Source organism: Phascolarctos cinereus, unplaced genomic scaffold (assembly GCF_003287225.1).
Source record: "Phascolarctos cinereus isolate Bilbo 61053 unplaced genomic scaffold, phaCin_HiC Scaffold_4;HRSCAF=312, whole genome shotgun sequence".
Taxonomy (NCBI): domain Eukaryota; kingdom Metazoa; phylum Chordata; class Mammalia; order Diprotodontia; family Phascolarctidae; genus Phascolarctos; species Phascolarctos cinereus.
In genome coordinates, this window is record NW_027555847.1 from 718,796,936 (window position 1) to 718,811,490 (window position 14,555).

A 14,555-nucleotide genomic window follows, 5' to 3' on the forward strand; every position below is an offset into this window, starting at 1 on the left:
ACTGGACAAGATGGGCTCAGGGGTCTAGCCCAGCCCAAGACTGTCTTTCTCCATGGTATCCTGGACCTCAATCTGGAATCCACACCAAAGGGTGGGCTCTGAAGATGCCCGTGGGTAGAGGGGAGGGGGAAAGGACAAGGTGGGAGGCAGGGCCAGGTACTCTAAGCCCTTAAGGAAGATGGCCCCATCCTAGGTGCTGCAGGGCATTGTGCTGGCCCAGTTCTAGTGTTTTCAGACTGGAACCTTCAGCCCTCATTTCCAATTTTCTATTCCCTCTGTTTTTCCCCACTTTACAGGAATAAATCATTGTAAGGTTAGTGAATTAAGAGCTGGAGAGACCTTTGGGAGTGATTTTAGTCTACCCCAAGCCCTCAGTTTACAGAGGAGAACAGTGAGGCCTGGGGAGGTTATGACTTCCTGGTGGTCCCCTGGCTAGTCAATGGCAGAGCTGAGACTCAAGCCCAGAACCTGCAGCTTGAAATCCCATTCTTTTTCTGCAACAGTCTTCTTTAGAGAGCAGAGATGGAGGCTTGGTGCCAAGTAGACCATCAGAGCTTGAAGGGATGCAGCCCAGCTGTCCCTCCTCATTTTGCATATGGGGACGAGGCCCAAAGAGGGAAGTGACTTCCCCAAGGTCATACAGTAAATAACAAAGGCAGAACTCAAACCCAGGTTCTCCACTTCTAAAGCCCATGTGCTTTCTGCTGCTCCACCCTGCCCTGCCAGACCCCGGGTTTGGGAGAATATGCCCTGAATTCCCCTAGGGAGGGCAGGCCGACTGAGAAGGGGGCCCGGACACACCACCAATGTCTTAGACATAGTCCAGGATTGCAAAGTGCTTTATTGGCAAGGAGATTTCTTAAAAACAGGAGGTTCCTCCCCAAAGATGGGACAGTGATCATGGGCTGTCCCCTAGGAGAGGAAGGGTGTGAGGACCAGCCCTCTGCAGAGGAAGCTTCCTCCCAGGACCATGGAGAGGGGCAGGAGAGAGGGCTGCTGAAAGCGGGGAAGGAAAGAGAGAGGGATCTCCCTCCCAGAGAGCCCCCAGCCCCACACGGAAGGAGTATGTGCAAAGACATTTACCAAGGGCTGGGGCAGGGGAGTGTCAAGGCTTGAGGCTTCCTAAGTGAAGCCTTCTACAGCACCATGATTCCACTTTGTGGGCACACAGTGAGCCCACAAAGCTTCACGGATAAGGCACACATGAGTGTTTTGTGCAGTAGAGGCCAGGCCTCTTAGCTTTCCTGCCCTCCAGGGGAGGACATGGGGAACAAGGACTGAAGGAAGCCAGCTCTGGCCTAGAGTGAGGGCCCTCCCTAATCCCCACCCACTGGGGGCTGGGCCTTAGAGCAGGGCCTGCTCCAAGAGGAGGTCAAGAAAATGACCCAGGTTCCAAAGGATGGGAGGGAAGGCTTGAGATCATCTCTCCTCCTACCCCTAGTCCCTGGGGTGTCCAGTCCCCTACCCCAGGCACCTGCTCACACAACAGGACCAGAAAACCAACTACTTAAAATTAGAGTGAAAGGTGGTCCCAGGGGATGTCCCCCTCATGCATACCTAACAGAGGGGGCACCAGACCAGCCCCCACTGCCATGGGGCAAAGCTTTGGTTTAGCCTTTGGAGACACCAGAACCCCACCAAAGAAGAGGACAGTGGCAGGGGAGTGTCCACCAGCCTGAGCCACAGGGACATAGGTTCCCGATCCAGTCACTAACAGCGGCTCTCCTGGCGATTCTGGAGGACCTCAATGACACTGTCGATGCCATCCTCAGGTACCTGTGGGCACAGGAGGAAGAAGGAAAGAGCACCACAGGCCCTGCTTAAAGGGGCAGGGACATGGGGAGAGCTGGGCTTCCCGAGACCAGTGACCTTCTAGAGGGAAGTGCTGAAGAGCAAATCCTGGGGCACTGCCAGGCTGGGTGACATGAGCAAATCTCTTCATTTCTCTGGGCCCATCTCCACCGCTCTAAAACAAGAGGGTAGGATGAGATGGACTCTGAGATCCCTTCTAGCTCCGTCTGTGACGTGCATGCCCTGCACTGGTCCTGGGGCCGAGGGGTAACTTAGGCCCAGGAGGGCCTGGCTTTTGGGAAGGGGTAGACACTCACCAGGGCATGGTCAAAGTTGAAGGTACTAATGTAGTAGGCAGAGATGTCCGCAGCGGCCAGGGGTCCCGCGATCTGGGCCACAATCCCACACTCATCTGGGACAAGGAGAGAAGGGGAAGGAAGGAGGTAAAAGGAAGGCAGTGGGAGCTGGCTTCTCCTTAGGTCTCCTAGGCGGACCGGATGGAAGTGGACGGGAAGCCCACGACACTCCCTAGCTTTGTCAGGGGAGGACGGCCCCCGAGCCACTCTGAGACCTGCAGGCGGTGGGAGCCTAGACAAGTCTCTGCGACTCAGTTTTCTGCTCTGTAGAATGCGGCGGGAGCACTGCTTCAGCCAATGAACCTATGAAGGCTGACGGTTCCTCCACTCCTCAGCACCTCTCAAGTGCACCTTCAGAATGCAAGCTCCCGGAGGGTAGGGGCTGATGCATTTGGATCAGCCAAGCACCGTGTAGGTAGTGTTTCATAAATGCTTACTGAACTGAACTCAAAGCATCTGAATTCGACTTCTTCCACATCCTTGCTGAGTGACCCTGGGCCAGTCACATTCCTCCTCTGGAAAAATGAGACAGCTAGCTTTGACAACCTCCGTTTGCCTGGCCCTCGTCCCCCTTTCCCGACTGATACCCAGCAGTCCCCTCCCCCTATATTCCGACCAAATGGTCTGCGTTCCCCAAGCCTCATATCTCTCCCTGCCCCAGCTTTGCCTTTCAGAAATCTCGCCTTTCAGGGCAGCTGGGTGGCGCAGTGGATAGAGCACCGGCCCTGAAGTCAGGAGGACCTGAGTTCAAATCTGGCCTCAGACCAAAGACTAGCTGTGTGTTTACCCCAATTGCCAAAAAAGAAAAAAGAAATCTTTCCTTTCTCTGATGTTTCTTTAGCCCCATTGTCACCTCCTCCCCACATGTTAGAACCCCCACAACCTTGAAATCACTTTGGATTTCGTACATCTCTGGTGTTTAGCAGCTATTCCCCAGCAGAATGTAAGCTCCCTGAGGGCAGGAACGGGATCATTTGTGTGGCTGTAGTCTCAGGGCCTGGCACATAGTAGGCACTTAATGTGTGCCAAGTTGAATTGCCCAGGGCCATTTACCATGCTGTCTCTGGTCCCACCTGCTCCCACTCCACCCCCAAATGGACCGAGCTGGCCAGGGACCTCAACCCAGACCCAGGGCTGCCAAAGATGAAAGCCTCAGGACCTTTGCCCACCCCTATTATGGTCCCAGGGAGCTCCCTGGCCAGCCAGGACTAACCGAAGCCCAGGGGCTGGCCCCCGATTCGAACCATTCTCCAGAGTTCTCCGCAGGAGCTAGTGAGCAGCAGGTCACTGGGAAACCTAGGGGCGAGAAGGCAGAGTCGGCACCTCCCCTTGCCCCCTAACTCATCCTCCCTCCCTCCCCAGTGCTGGCGGTGGGAGCCTGGACAAGTCTCTGTGACTCAATTTTCTGCTCTGTAGAATGCGGCGGGAGCACTGCTTCAGTGCTGGGCCAGGTCTCAGGCAGGGAATCGAGAACCATGGCTTCTGGCCCCAACCCTGCCCCTACCTCACTGGGTGACCATAGGTAAGTGACTTCCCCTCTCTGAAAAAGCTTTGTCCTCTGTAGAATGTGGGGGTTAGACTGGGTCATCCTGAAGGCCCTCCCAGCTCTGCTCCTCCAGGTCCTAAGGCCCCATTCCATTCTGTGACTACCACAGGTATGTGTCTCTCTCAAGAGGCCCTGGGATCTCACTGTCACCAGAGAAGCGAAGGACATGGCCTCCCCCCAACCTAGGGTCACAGGGTGGGTTACCTACTTCTTCTGTGTTTCTGCATCCATCACAATAGAGATGTAGCCCTCGATCAGGGAGAAGGCAAAGAAGGGGATGGAGTCAAGGTCCGGGTCATCAGAAGACCCCTCCTTTGAAGCACTGGGGAGGTGAGAAGAGAGAAGGAGGGAGGACAGTCAGCTCTGCCCCCCCCACCATAGCTCCCTCTCCCCTCCGAAAGGGCTGGGAAGCAACCAGGAGCTCAACTCAGTGTGGGGGTGTGCAATAGGTGAGAAAAGGGAGGGGTGATGCTAGGACTGCCTTAGTGACCTTGGGAAAGTCCCTTCCTGCCTTTGTGCCTCAGTTTCCCTATATATAAAATGATCTAAAAGGTCCTTTGCAACTCTGACATTCTATGCTCTAAGGTCCCTCCCTAGCTCTTGACATTTCCTGTTCTAATGTCCCTCCCAGCCCTGATAGTCCCTGTTCTGAGGCTCCTCCCACCTCCAATCTTCCCTATTCTAAGGACCCTACCTGACCTCACTTTCCATGATAATTGCTCTATAACCTTTCCCCACACTGGACCTCAGTTTCCCCCTCTGTAAAATAAAGGAATGGGACCTAAACTTTGTATTTTATGGGACCTAAACTTTGTATTTTATGCCATAAGGTCCCTTCCAGTTCTGAAGTTCTATGATTCTAGAGGTTTGGCTTTCCTTTCCCCAATCTGGGCCTCAGTTTCCCCATCTGGAAGGCAGGGGGAAGGGATGGGAGAGAAGAGAAGGGCAGAAGAGTGGCTTCCAGGTCCCTACCTGTGGGAGTAGAAGAGGACATCCATGAGCGTGGTGGCAATGGCAGGGAGGGTGTCAGGGTCCAGCGTGAGAATGCAGAATCTGTTCTGGGGGCTCTGGATGGGGTGCACAGTGGGGCTGGGGCCTGACTCAGGGAAGGGAGAAGAGACCTGTAAATGTCACCCAGGGCTCAGCCCGGCAGCCTGCTAGGGCTGGGGAGGCGGCTCCCCCTGGTGGCCACACAGAAGGAGCCCTCTAGACAGAGCTCAGGGCATCTCACAGGAAAGGTAAGGGCTTGCTAATCCCCTGGGCCAATCAGCCATTAACTGCAGGATCTTGGAGAAGTCCCGCTTTGCTCAGGACCAAGGCCATCTCCCCTGAAAAGCCAGGCTCACTGTCCCTGCCCCCCCCCGCCTTCTCCAAAGGGTATTTATACCCTCCCCATTAATAATGCCACAGGCGTCATTATGAAAAATAGCATGACTAAAGACCCACCTCCCTCCCTTCCAGAGGTGGGGGGCTATGGGCACAGAACACAGAATCTACTGTTAGACTGGGTGGAGATTGGACTGGCTGGGCTGGACTGGCTCCCCACTCCCCTCCTTGTTACAAGGGCTGGCTCTCCAAAAAAATGTTAAAAATTTAATTAAAAAGAAAAATACCCAAGGGGTTGGCTGAGGTGGGCGGGGGGGGGGAGATGAGTGATAGCAATCATTTTTTAAAGAGGATAACAACGTCACAAGCCTTTGGGAACAGAGTCCAGCCAAACCAGAGCCAGGAGGGGCGAGGGGAGGGCATGGGAAGGAATGGCGTTTCAGCGGCCGTCCCAGGCAGGCGCGGCCCTCCCCCTCTGCCCCTACCCTGGTGGCCCCTCACCCAGTCTGGCTTTGTGGAAGCCGTTGCTGGCATCATCGCAGGCCACCGGCACGGGCTCTCCATCGACCTCCCGGTAGATGGCAAATTCCTGGGACAGAGTATGGATCACCACAGGCAGGTCCTGCTCCCGGACCTGCAGCCCAGAGCGAAGGCTAAGGAGCCACTCAGTTACATGACACCCCCCAAGTCCCCAGCAGACCCACATGGACATACACCATCATACATGTGCTAAACACGGTACACACTCCTCAGCTTGTTCATGCATAGAGTATGTGAGCAGCGACCCTCGAATTCATTCCTTCGTTCTCTCCCCCCTCCCTGTGTCTCTCTATCTCTCTCCCCCTCCCTGTGTCTGTGTCTCTGTATCTCTCCCCCTCTCCCTGTGTCTCTATCTCTCTCCCCCTCTCCCTGTCTATCTCTCTCCCCTTCTCCCTGTGTCTCTCTCTCCTTCTCCCTGTGTCTCTATCTCTCTCTCCCTTTCCATGTTTCTGTGTGTCTCTCTCTCCCCCTCTCCCTGTGTCTCTATCTCTCTCCCCCTCTCTGTCTCTCTATCTCTCTCCCCCTCTCCCTGTGTCTCTCTGTGTCTCTCTATCTCTCTCCTTCTCCCTGTGTCTCTATCTCTCTCTCCCTTTCCATGTTTCTGTGTCTCTCTCTCCCCCTCTCCCTGTGTCTCTGTGTCTATCTCTGTCCCCCTCTCCCCTGTCTATCTCTCTCCTCCTCTCCCTGTCTATCTCTCTCCCCCTCTCCCTGTGTCTATCTCTCTCCCCGTCTCCCTGTGTCTCCCTGTATCTCTCTATCTCTCTCCCCATCTCCCTGAGTCTCTCTGTATCTCTCATCCCCTCTCTGTCTCCCCCTCTCTGTATCTCTCTCCCCATCTCCTTCTCCTTCTTCTGTAAGCACGGGGACCCCACTTGGACTTGTCCAGGAGGTCCCTGGGAAAAGGGCATGAACAGACACGTGCCTGGGGCACGTCTTCTCCCCTCTTGCTTCTCGCACTCCTGCCCCCCAAAGCCTGGCAGAATCGGGCAGACACGAGGCCCTCTTTCTCACCAAGGCTTCGGGGGAGAAGATGCCCCCCACCTCATCTGACCAAAGGACCCAGGATGGGCCCCCCTCCCCCATCCCTGCCAGTCTCACCAGGATGAAGTCTGTCTGGTACGTGGACAACATGAGCACCGAGACGTGGTGCTCAGCCAGGGGAGCTATGACTGACCGCGCGATCTTGGTGACGCCGACGGCCTGAAAATCGGTGGCTGAGCTGCTGTTAGATAGGACGTTGAGCACCAGCCACGTGGCCTCGGCCACCTGCAAGAACTCGGACGGGGGCAGCTCTGCAGGAAAGAGAGCAGGTCAGTACATGAGGGCCAGGGCCTTCCTTCCTTCCTCCTCCTCAGCCCAGACCACAGCGCCACCCTCTAAGGGCAGAATCCCCGCAGTCGGTGTCAGGAGACCTGACTCTAGGCCCAGCCTGCCGCTGATCTCCGTAGGGTCTTAGCCAAGTCACTTCCCTGCTGTGGGCCTCCGGCTCCTCGAGGGCCATAACAATCCCTCTGGGGATATCACAAGGACCCAGCAGTGTAGTACGTGGCATCGGCCAGGGAGTGGCACAGACATGTGAGTCATCAGGGTCCTAGACCAGACAGCTGAAAGGAGCCTCCCCTTTGCTGTCTCCAAGAAGGACGAACTGCTTGGGAAATAGAGGGTCCCCTTCCCGGAGCCTCGGGCCCTGGAGACCAGCTGGTCCAATGCTTCCTTTTTACAGAAAAGGAGATAAGGCCCAGACAGGTCTAGTGACTGGTCCACAGTCACACAGAGAGTTGGTTACAAAGCCAGGATTGGAACCCAGCACCTATGTCTGCAAAGCAAGCAGGTGGCCATCTTGGCAGGGATTTCTGCTCTGGCACCAGTTGGAGTAGACGGTCCTTTCCAGCTCAGTGATCCTAAGATCCAAGCAGTCCCAGCCCATCTCCCCATCCCAGGGTATAAACTGAGGCTGATCCTTTCCAGGAACTGGATCCTGACTCTGTCCCAGGCCTCCGCCTGCTTCCAAGACGGACCCCACGGTTGGGGGCCCAGATGACCCCAGAGAATCCTTTCCACCTCTTCCAGTTCCACGCATCCCAAAGCGAGGACGACACCCTCCTACCCAGGGAAGGGCTAGCCTTCTGTGAAAGGGCTGAGAGAATAGCAGGCCGTGGGAGGAAAGTTCCCAGGCCTGGGTGCCGGCAGGGGTGGCCAGGCCAATCAGCCCGCAGATGGGGCAGAGGGTGGAACCTTGTTAGCGACGTGACACCGCTGACCACAAGAGGGAGCCAGTGAACAAGAGAGGGGAGGCTGCAGCCGCCAGGGGCAGAGGCCACCAATCAAGCTATTTCCCACCCCAGCACTGCCCGCGGCTCTGATGGCACCCTGCCCGACCTTCCTGGTGGAAATGGGAGGGATGGGCCTGAGAGCTGAGGGAGCCAGCCCTGGAGTCAAAGGCCGGCTTGACTTCCCATAGGCTGGGTGACCTTGGACAAGTCACAGCTTTCCAGAACATTTTGTCTTTCGCAAAAGCAGGTGAAGGGAGATGAAAGACCCTTCAAGCTCTAAATCTATGGCCTCACGATCCCCCTAGGAACTAGGCATTGGGCAGGGGGGTGGCCCGGAGGAAAGGAGCCCTGACCCTGCATGGAGGGAAGGGCTCGTGGTAGACGGCCTGAATGCCAGAGCTTGGAGGCACCTCCAAGCCAGAACCAAAAACCCTCTGCAGAAGGTCCAACAAGCAGTCACCCAGACTGTTCTTGAAGACCTCCAGTGACGGGGGGCTCACTACCTCCTGAGGCAGCCCATCCTACTTTGGGACAGCTCTGATGGGAGGAAGTTTTCTTATCTTGAGCTAAATTCGCCCCTCTGCAAATCCCACTCCCGAACTGGGAAATGAGAGATGCACTGAACGCCAGGGAACTGCATGGACTGGAAAGGCTGGGCCAGGGATGGGCTGAGGTCAGAGGTTTCATCCTGAGCTGGGGGAAGGGCCTGAGCCTTCCCTCAGGGTGCCAAGGCACACACAAAAGCTGCCTTTGTTGGCATCAAGGCTGCCCAGGCTGGCTTCCTTCCTCTCAGCCCGAATGGACAGGCCCTGACCGCTCCATGACCGTAGCACGCACACCCCACCCGCCTCAGCATCCCAGGCAGGACAGAGGAGGGCCTGAGCCTAGACACAGCTGGGGCCAAACGAGGAGCCAGCCTGAGCAGCCAGAGCTCGGTGGAAAGAGCCCTCAGTTTGAGTCACAAGCCCTGTGTTCAGATCCTGCTCTGATATTTTATTTACTAGCTATGTGGTCTTAGGAAAGTCCCTTCCCTGGGACTCACTTTGCTCCTCCATAAAATGAGCTTAGAATAGATGACACCTAAATCCCTTCTAGGGGGCACTGCAATGAATACAGCCTCAGATACTGACCAGCTGTGTGACCCTGGGCAAGTCACTTTGCTCTGTTTGCCTCAATTTCCTCATTTGTAAAATGATCTGGAGAGGTAATGAAAACCAGTCCAGAATCTTCACCAAGAAAACCCCAAATGGGGTCATGAAAAATGACTGAGCAACAACAAAGATCCCTTCTATGGCTGACGTCATTGTTCTGAGCTCAGGGAAGAGCTGCCTCTCTCTGCCTCTGGACCCAGAGCCAAGCACCAGCTGAGTGAGTCTGGGCAGCTTGATTTGAACAGAAGCCCCTAGCTTTGATGCTCCAGCTTCCTAGGCCTGGGGCAGCAGGCAGCAGCTGAGAGGCAGCTGGAAGGCGGGCACTGATGGGCACCTCTAGAGGCAGAGGAAAGAAAGTCAAGGAGGAGGAGGAGCCAGAGAGGAAGGGGAAAGCTCAAGGGAAGAGTAGGAGCAGAGCTGAGCTTGGGTTCCCCCTAGCCCCAGCCCCAGGCCCAGGCCAAGGCCCACCTGGACCCCAAGGTTAGGAGGCTTCCCCTTCCCTACAGTTAGAGAACCAGAGGTCTAGCGCTGCACAAGTCCAACCCCCTCATTACACAACTAAGGAAACTGAGGTTCAAGGAGATTATTATTAATAATAACAGTAAAGGCCTGCATTGTTATATAGCACTTTACAGTCTGCAAAACACTTCCTATGTTAAGCTCTTGGATCCTCAAATGACTTACCCAAGGTCACAAAGGTTAATAAATAGTAAGATTTGGGTTGCTGGTTTTTGTTTTTAGTGAGGCAATCGAGGTTAAGTGACTTGCCCAGGGTCACATAGCTAGTGTCAAGTGTCTGAGGCCACATTTGAACTCAGGTCCTCCCGGTTCTAAGGCAGGAGCTCTATCCACTGAGCCACCTTGCTGCACCAGCGGTAGAGCGAGATTTGAACCTAGGACCCTGGGGTTTAGAGTTAGCGGCCTCTTCATGACCACCTAGTCCCAGGGTGGGGAACTTGTGGCCTCAAGGCCACGTATGGACCTCTAGGTCCTCAAGTGCACGGCCCTTTCACTGAATCCCAACTTCATTGCTCGGTTCCGAAGGAACCCCACCCCTGACCTAGTCCAAGCTCCGGGAAAGACACCATGGCTTGGAGAGGTTGGCTGCCCAGGCTGAGCTATGGGTTGGGTTAGATCCAAGGCCTCAATACGCCACCCACCAAGTTGCAGCCTATGGCACCGAATCAGATTCAAATGGAATTGGCAATTACTTCACAAAAGAAATAAAAATACAGCAGAATGGAATCTGCAGCTCTCAAGGATCTTTGTGTTCATTTTGGTGGCCCCGGCTCTATTTGAGTTGGCCACCTCAAGAGGACCCCTGAAAATGACTCTCAGTGACACTGGGAGTGCCTTACTCTCTCCAGGTCCCATAGCCAGTGAATGGCGGTACGATTCCAACCCAGATCCCCAGGCTGCCTCCAAAGCATGCATGTGGCTGGGCAACCTGGGGTTTCTTAGAAGATTCGCCAGCTCTGGCCAGGCCTTGGGGGTGAGAGGGACCAAGCTGGGGAAGACAGGAAAGGCAACCAAGGTATCTCTCACCCAAGGTCAGCGAGCTGGTATGCCAGAGGAGACCTGTGGTTCATTACTCCCCTCTTAGCTCACAACATCCTCCCTGGGCCCTTCCCAGAATGGCCCAGAAACCCTCCCCCCCTTCCTAGACTCAGTCCCATTCACTCACCAAACAATCCCCATTTATTAAGCATTATGCTAAACACAGGAAAGGAAAAGAAAGGCTCCTGCCCTCGGGGAGCTTACATTCCCAGGAAAGGAGACATCAGGTAAATAATCAAGCAAAGTATTCACCCCACCTCCTCTCACCCTCAACTCTCCCAAAAGAAAGGGCCTTCCCTACCCCTCCATACATGGGAGGCATAACCTAGCCAGGTGCTTCCGCTGTAGCCCCAGGCCCAGCATGGGCCCATCCTTCCAGCTCACAAAAGCAGCCCAGGAAGCCTTCCTAGATGAAGGAGGCCAACTGGTAACTGAGATGGGGAGGAAGGACAGGGCAGGAGACTGTGGTCAGGAAGGAAGACAGCTAACGGGGGGGGGGGGGGGGGGGGGGGGAGGGGCGGAGTGTGAATTCTCTCTTTCCTCCTTTCCCTCAGTGGGCTCTGGACCAGGCCTCCCCACTAGCTTCGGAGCAGGGCCCCAGGGACCCCAGTCTTTACACTGCAGAAGGCTAGAAGACAATTCACAAGAATGATAAAATGGACCAGACCAAACATTTAGATCCTCCCCTAGCAAGGCAAACATCAGATGCAGAAAAAGTCAACTATACTAGTTTTTACAGTAACTGGAAAGAGAGTCAATGCCCATGGCTAGGTGAAGCTAATATAGTAAAAACGGCAATAGTAACAAAATTGACTTGCACTGTCGAAGTAGCAATGGATACAATACATTTCCATGGCTGGTAGTTCTACCTCTTGAAATAACTTTGTTTTGCTTTGCATTTACTTGTCTGTGTACATCAAATGAGATATAAAAAAATACTTTGTGGGGCAGCTAGGTGACAGTTATGGAGAACCAGCCCTGGAATTAGGAGGACCTAAGTTCAAATCTGTCTTCGGACACTCACTAGCTGTGGTACCCTGGGCAATTCCCTTAACCTCAATTGCCTCCCCCCCCCAAAAAAAAAGGAAAAAGAAAAAAAGAAAAACACTTTGCCAACCTTAAAGAGATATACAAACACTAATTATCATTATTATTATTGTTAATCCCCCACAGTAGAATATAAGCTCCTTAGAGGACAGATATTTTATTTTTGTCTTGGCAACCCCAGTGCCTTGAATACAGTAGGTGCTTAATAAGTTTAACGAATTACTACTACTTTGCAACAAGTATATAGAAAAGATCAAGAGGACCTGGGTTCAGATCTCAGCTCAGCCACGAGGTCTCATGCCCTATGAGACCTTAGGCATGTCACTTTTCACGTTAGGGTGTCTGTTTCCTCATTTGTACACAGAAAGGTTGGTACCAGATGCTTCTGAAGTTCTTCCTAACTCTAGATCTTATCAGTCTCCTCTGGCTCGTTTGTGGCCAGTGCCAGGGACTGAGAGCCTGGGCACCTCAGGCCTGTTCCTGGATGAGCTCCTTGTGGAGAAGCCTGGCAGAACCCCAGGGCAAGCAGCATCCCCAAGCACCAGGCCCTGTCTCTGAGGCCACAACAGGAAATAGAAAGAGGTGTGAAGGCAGGCAGCTTCTAGCCCTGGGACCCAGCTCATCAACATATATACAGCCCATGCGTTGGGTCCAGATTTGGAAAATCTTCCACTTCATCTGCCTTGATCACCAGCTAGCTCCCATCTACCTACCCCCCAGAGCTCCTAGACCCTCAGCTGATACTAGACCCTGATTTCAAGAAATGCCACTGTCACCCTGGGAGGTGGCGGTCAGCTATTCTGCTCTCTTCCAGAGGGGGAGGGGGAGTGGGGGGGGGCTCTGAGGACAGCATCAGGAAACAGCAATTATCAGAACCCTCCTGTGCCAATGTGGCTCCTTCCCTCTCCCCACCCCACCCTGGGGGGCACAGGACATGGAGTCCAGGGGGCAACTCTTCTGGTCCAAAGTGCTTTGCACTCCTTAAAGCTATCTATAAATGTGCACTATTATTACTATTTTACCAAGAAGGAAACCACGATCTTGGAAAAGGGAAGTGACTTGGCCAATATCACTCAGCCACAGCAGAGCAGCAGAGCTGGGATCCTAAGGAAATAGGTACAGAGATGAAACAGCCATCACAAGCCTGTCCCAGAATGTCCTGGGCAGTGTCCTGAATGAACATTCGAACATCCAGCCTCGATGGGAGGCTCACCACCTATCCAAGGTGCTTCCAGGGGCAGCTAGGTGGTGCAATGCATAGAGCTCCAGCCTTGGAGCCAGGAGGACCTGAGTTCAAATCCAGCCTCAAACACTTGACACTTACTAGCTGTGTGACCTTGGGCAAGTCACTTAAACCCGACTGCCTGGCCAAAAAAGCCAAAAGAAAACAAAGAAACCAACCTGGTGCTGCCACTCCCCTCTGGAACAGCCGGGGCAGGAACCCAGGTGCTGCCCATTTCACTGGGCTCTGCAGCCTCCATCCTTCTCTCCTGTCCCAGGCCCTGACCACCTGTCTTAAGCATACTGATAAGGGTGTCTGCCTGGCACATACAGGCAGTCAAGGGGTGCCCCTTGGCAGGGTCTGGAGGAAGAGGGACTGAGGAGACCAGGGGAGAAGCCAGAACCCAATACCTTTGTATCCTTCTTCATCCAGCATCAGAGTGTAATCTTCTGGGGTTTCTGTAAGGCTGAAAAACTTGCACCTAAGGAGAAGGGACTCCCATGAGCCAAGGCAAGGCACTCCCTCATCCCCCTGATCCCAAAGTCCAGAGGCAGAGTGGAAGGAGGGATAGGAAAGGATGGGCCAGACTCAAGGAAAGTGAGTGGACTTTGCCCAGGCACCATTCAAGCAGAACAAATTGGGTCCCCTGGAAACCCTTGCCCATGGGGAGGAGGGGAAGAAGGGGAATGATGGGTACAGGGGGTATCGGCTGTTCCCTAAGCTCCCCCCCCCACCCCGTATCTCCATCCACAAAACCCAGTCCCTTTCCTACTGGCCCGGGGGAAGGAACCACCTAGTAACCAATTTCCCAAGGGCTGGCCAGGGTGACCCCTGCTGGTACTCATCCCTCTGACCCACTGACCCAAAGAATGCTGGAGCTGGGAGGTCCCTTAGACATTAGAATAGCTCACAGGGCCCGACTCCCTCGTTTGACAGTAGAGCAAAGTGAGGTCCGGGGCGGGGGGAGTAAGCTGTCCAGGGCCCCACAGCCACTAAGCTGCCCAGCTGGCGCGTGAACTCGAGCTTCACGGAATGCCCGAAGTCTGCTAGAAAACCACCATTAGGGCTGGAACGTTCAACACCTCCCCCCGTGTATATGTCAAGGCTTGGAACGAGGACAAGTCCAAGCACGCTGGGGGTGGGGGCAGGGGCAGCTTCGGGGCCGCCACCGTTCGCTTTCTGGGCGTCTCTGGGCAAGTCACTACAATCCCTCGGAATCTCAGTGGCCCCTTCTGTAAAGTGGGGATAATAAGGGCCTGCGGAGCTGGCTCGAGGATTAAATGAGGCAGAGGAACGCGGTTATCATCATTCTTATCCCAGAGCCCGGGCTAGGGTGGGAGAGCAGGAAGGGGCTTAGCAGCCGGCCTCAGGGGAGCCCAGCGCTGCCAGGGGGCAGGCAGGGCCCCCACCTCTGGCCTCAGCCTTACCGGCTCCGCTGCCGCAGAAAGAGCAGCTTGACAAGCGGGTGCGTATAGAGCCAGAGTCCCGGGCGCGCGATGCTCAGCACCCGGACCCGGTGCTCCAGAATGTGCAGCTCCATCGGGCCAAGCTCGCCGATCCGCCGAGCCCGGGAGGCCCGGGGGCTGGGAGGTGGCCGCTCGGAGGAGGAGGAGGAGGAGGAGGAGGAGCGAGGGGCCGCCGAGGCGGCTGCGGCTGCGGCTGCGGCTGCTGCTGCCGGGCCCCACAGCCGCCCAGCCAGCCCCAAGGCCCGGTTCCTCCTCCTCCTCCTGCAGCTGTGGCTTCTGC

At 55.0% G+C, this 14,555-nt stretch overlaps 1 protein-coding gene across 3 annotated transcripts; it reads right to left on the reverse strand.

Annotated features, from left to right (window-relative positions):
- Nucleotides 1–821: 821 nt before the first annotated feature.
- On the reverse strand, nt 822–14,555 carry CASTOR1 (cytosolic arginine sensor for mTORC1 subunit 1). Of its 3 annotated transcripts, XM_020996582.2 has the most exons (10): nt 14,237–14,258; nt 13,672–13,852; nt 13,220–13,290; nt 6,658–6,851; nt 5,521–5,653; nt 4,666–4,789; nt 3,902–4,015; nt 3,361–3,443; nt 2,109–2,203; nt 822–1,776 (listed from the first exon to the last, which is right to left on the reverse strand). In XM_020996582.2, the coding sequence occupies exons 3-10, from the start codon at nt 13,242–13,244 to the stop codon at nt 1,711–1,713; spliced, it is 834 nt and encodes a 277-aa protein (XP_020852241.1). In that variant the 5' UTR covers nt 13,245–13,290; nt 13,672–13,852; nt 14,237–14,258; the 3' UTR covers nt 822–1,710. The 3 variants fall into 3 exon arrangements, with proteins under 3 accessions (XP_020852241.1, XP_020852240.1, XP_020852239.1); XM_020996581.2 differs by lacking the exon at nt 13,672–13,852 and having other exon boundaries at nt 5,521–5,608; nt 14,237–14,555; XM_020996580.2 differs by lacking the exon at nt 13,672–13,852 and having other exon boundaries at nt 14,237–14,554.

Bases quoted from the DNA above. Each gene is read 5' to 3' on its own strand.
- CASTOR1 (XM_020996580.2), bottom strand. From the start codon at position 14,349: ATGGAGCTGCACATTCTGGAGCACCGGGTCCGGGTGCTGAGCATCGCG. The intron at 6,852-13,219 runs GTATTGGGTTCT...TCTTTCCTGCAG, and splicing joins GGATGAAGAAGGATACAAAG to AGCTGCCCCCGTCCGAGTTC. The intron at 4,790-5,520 runs GTGAGGGGCCAC...TCCCTGAGTCAG, and splicing joins CTTCCACAAAGCCAGACTGG to GCCCCAGCCCCACTGTGCAC.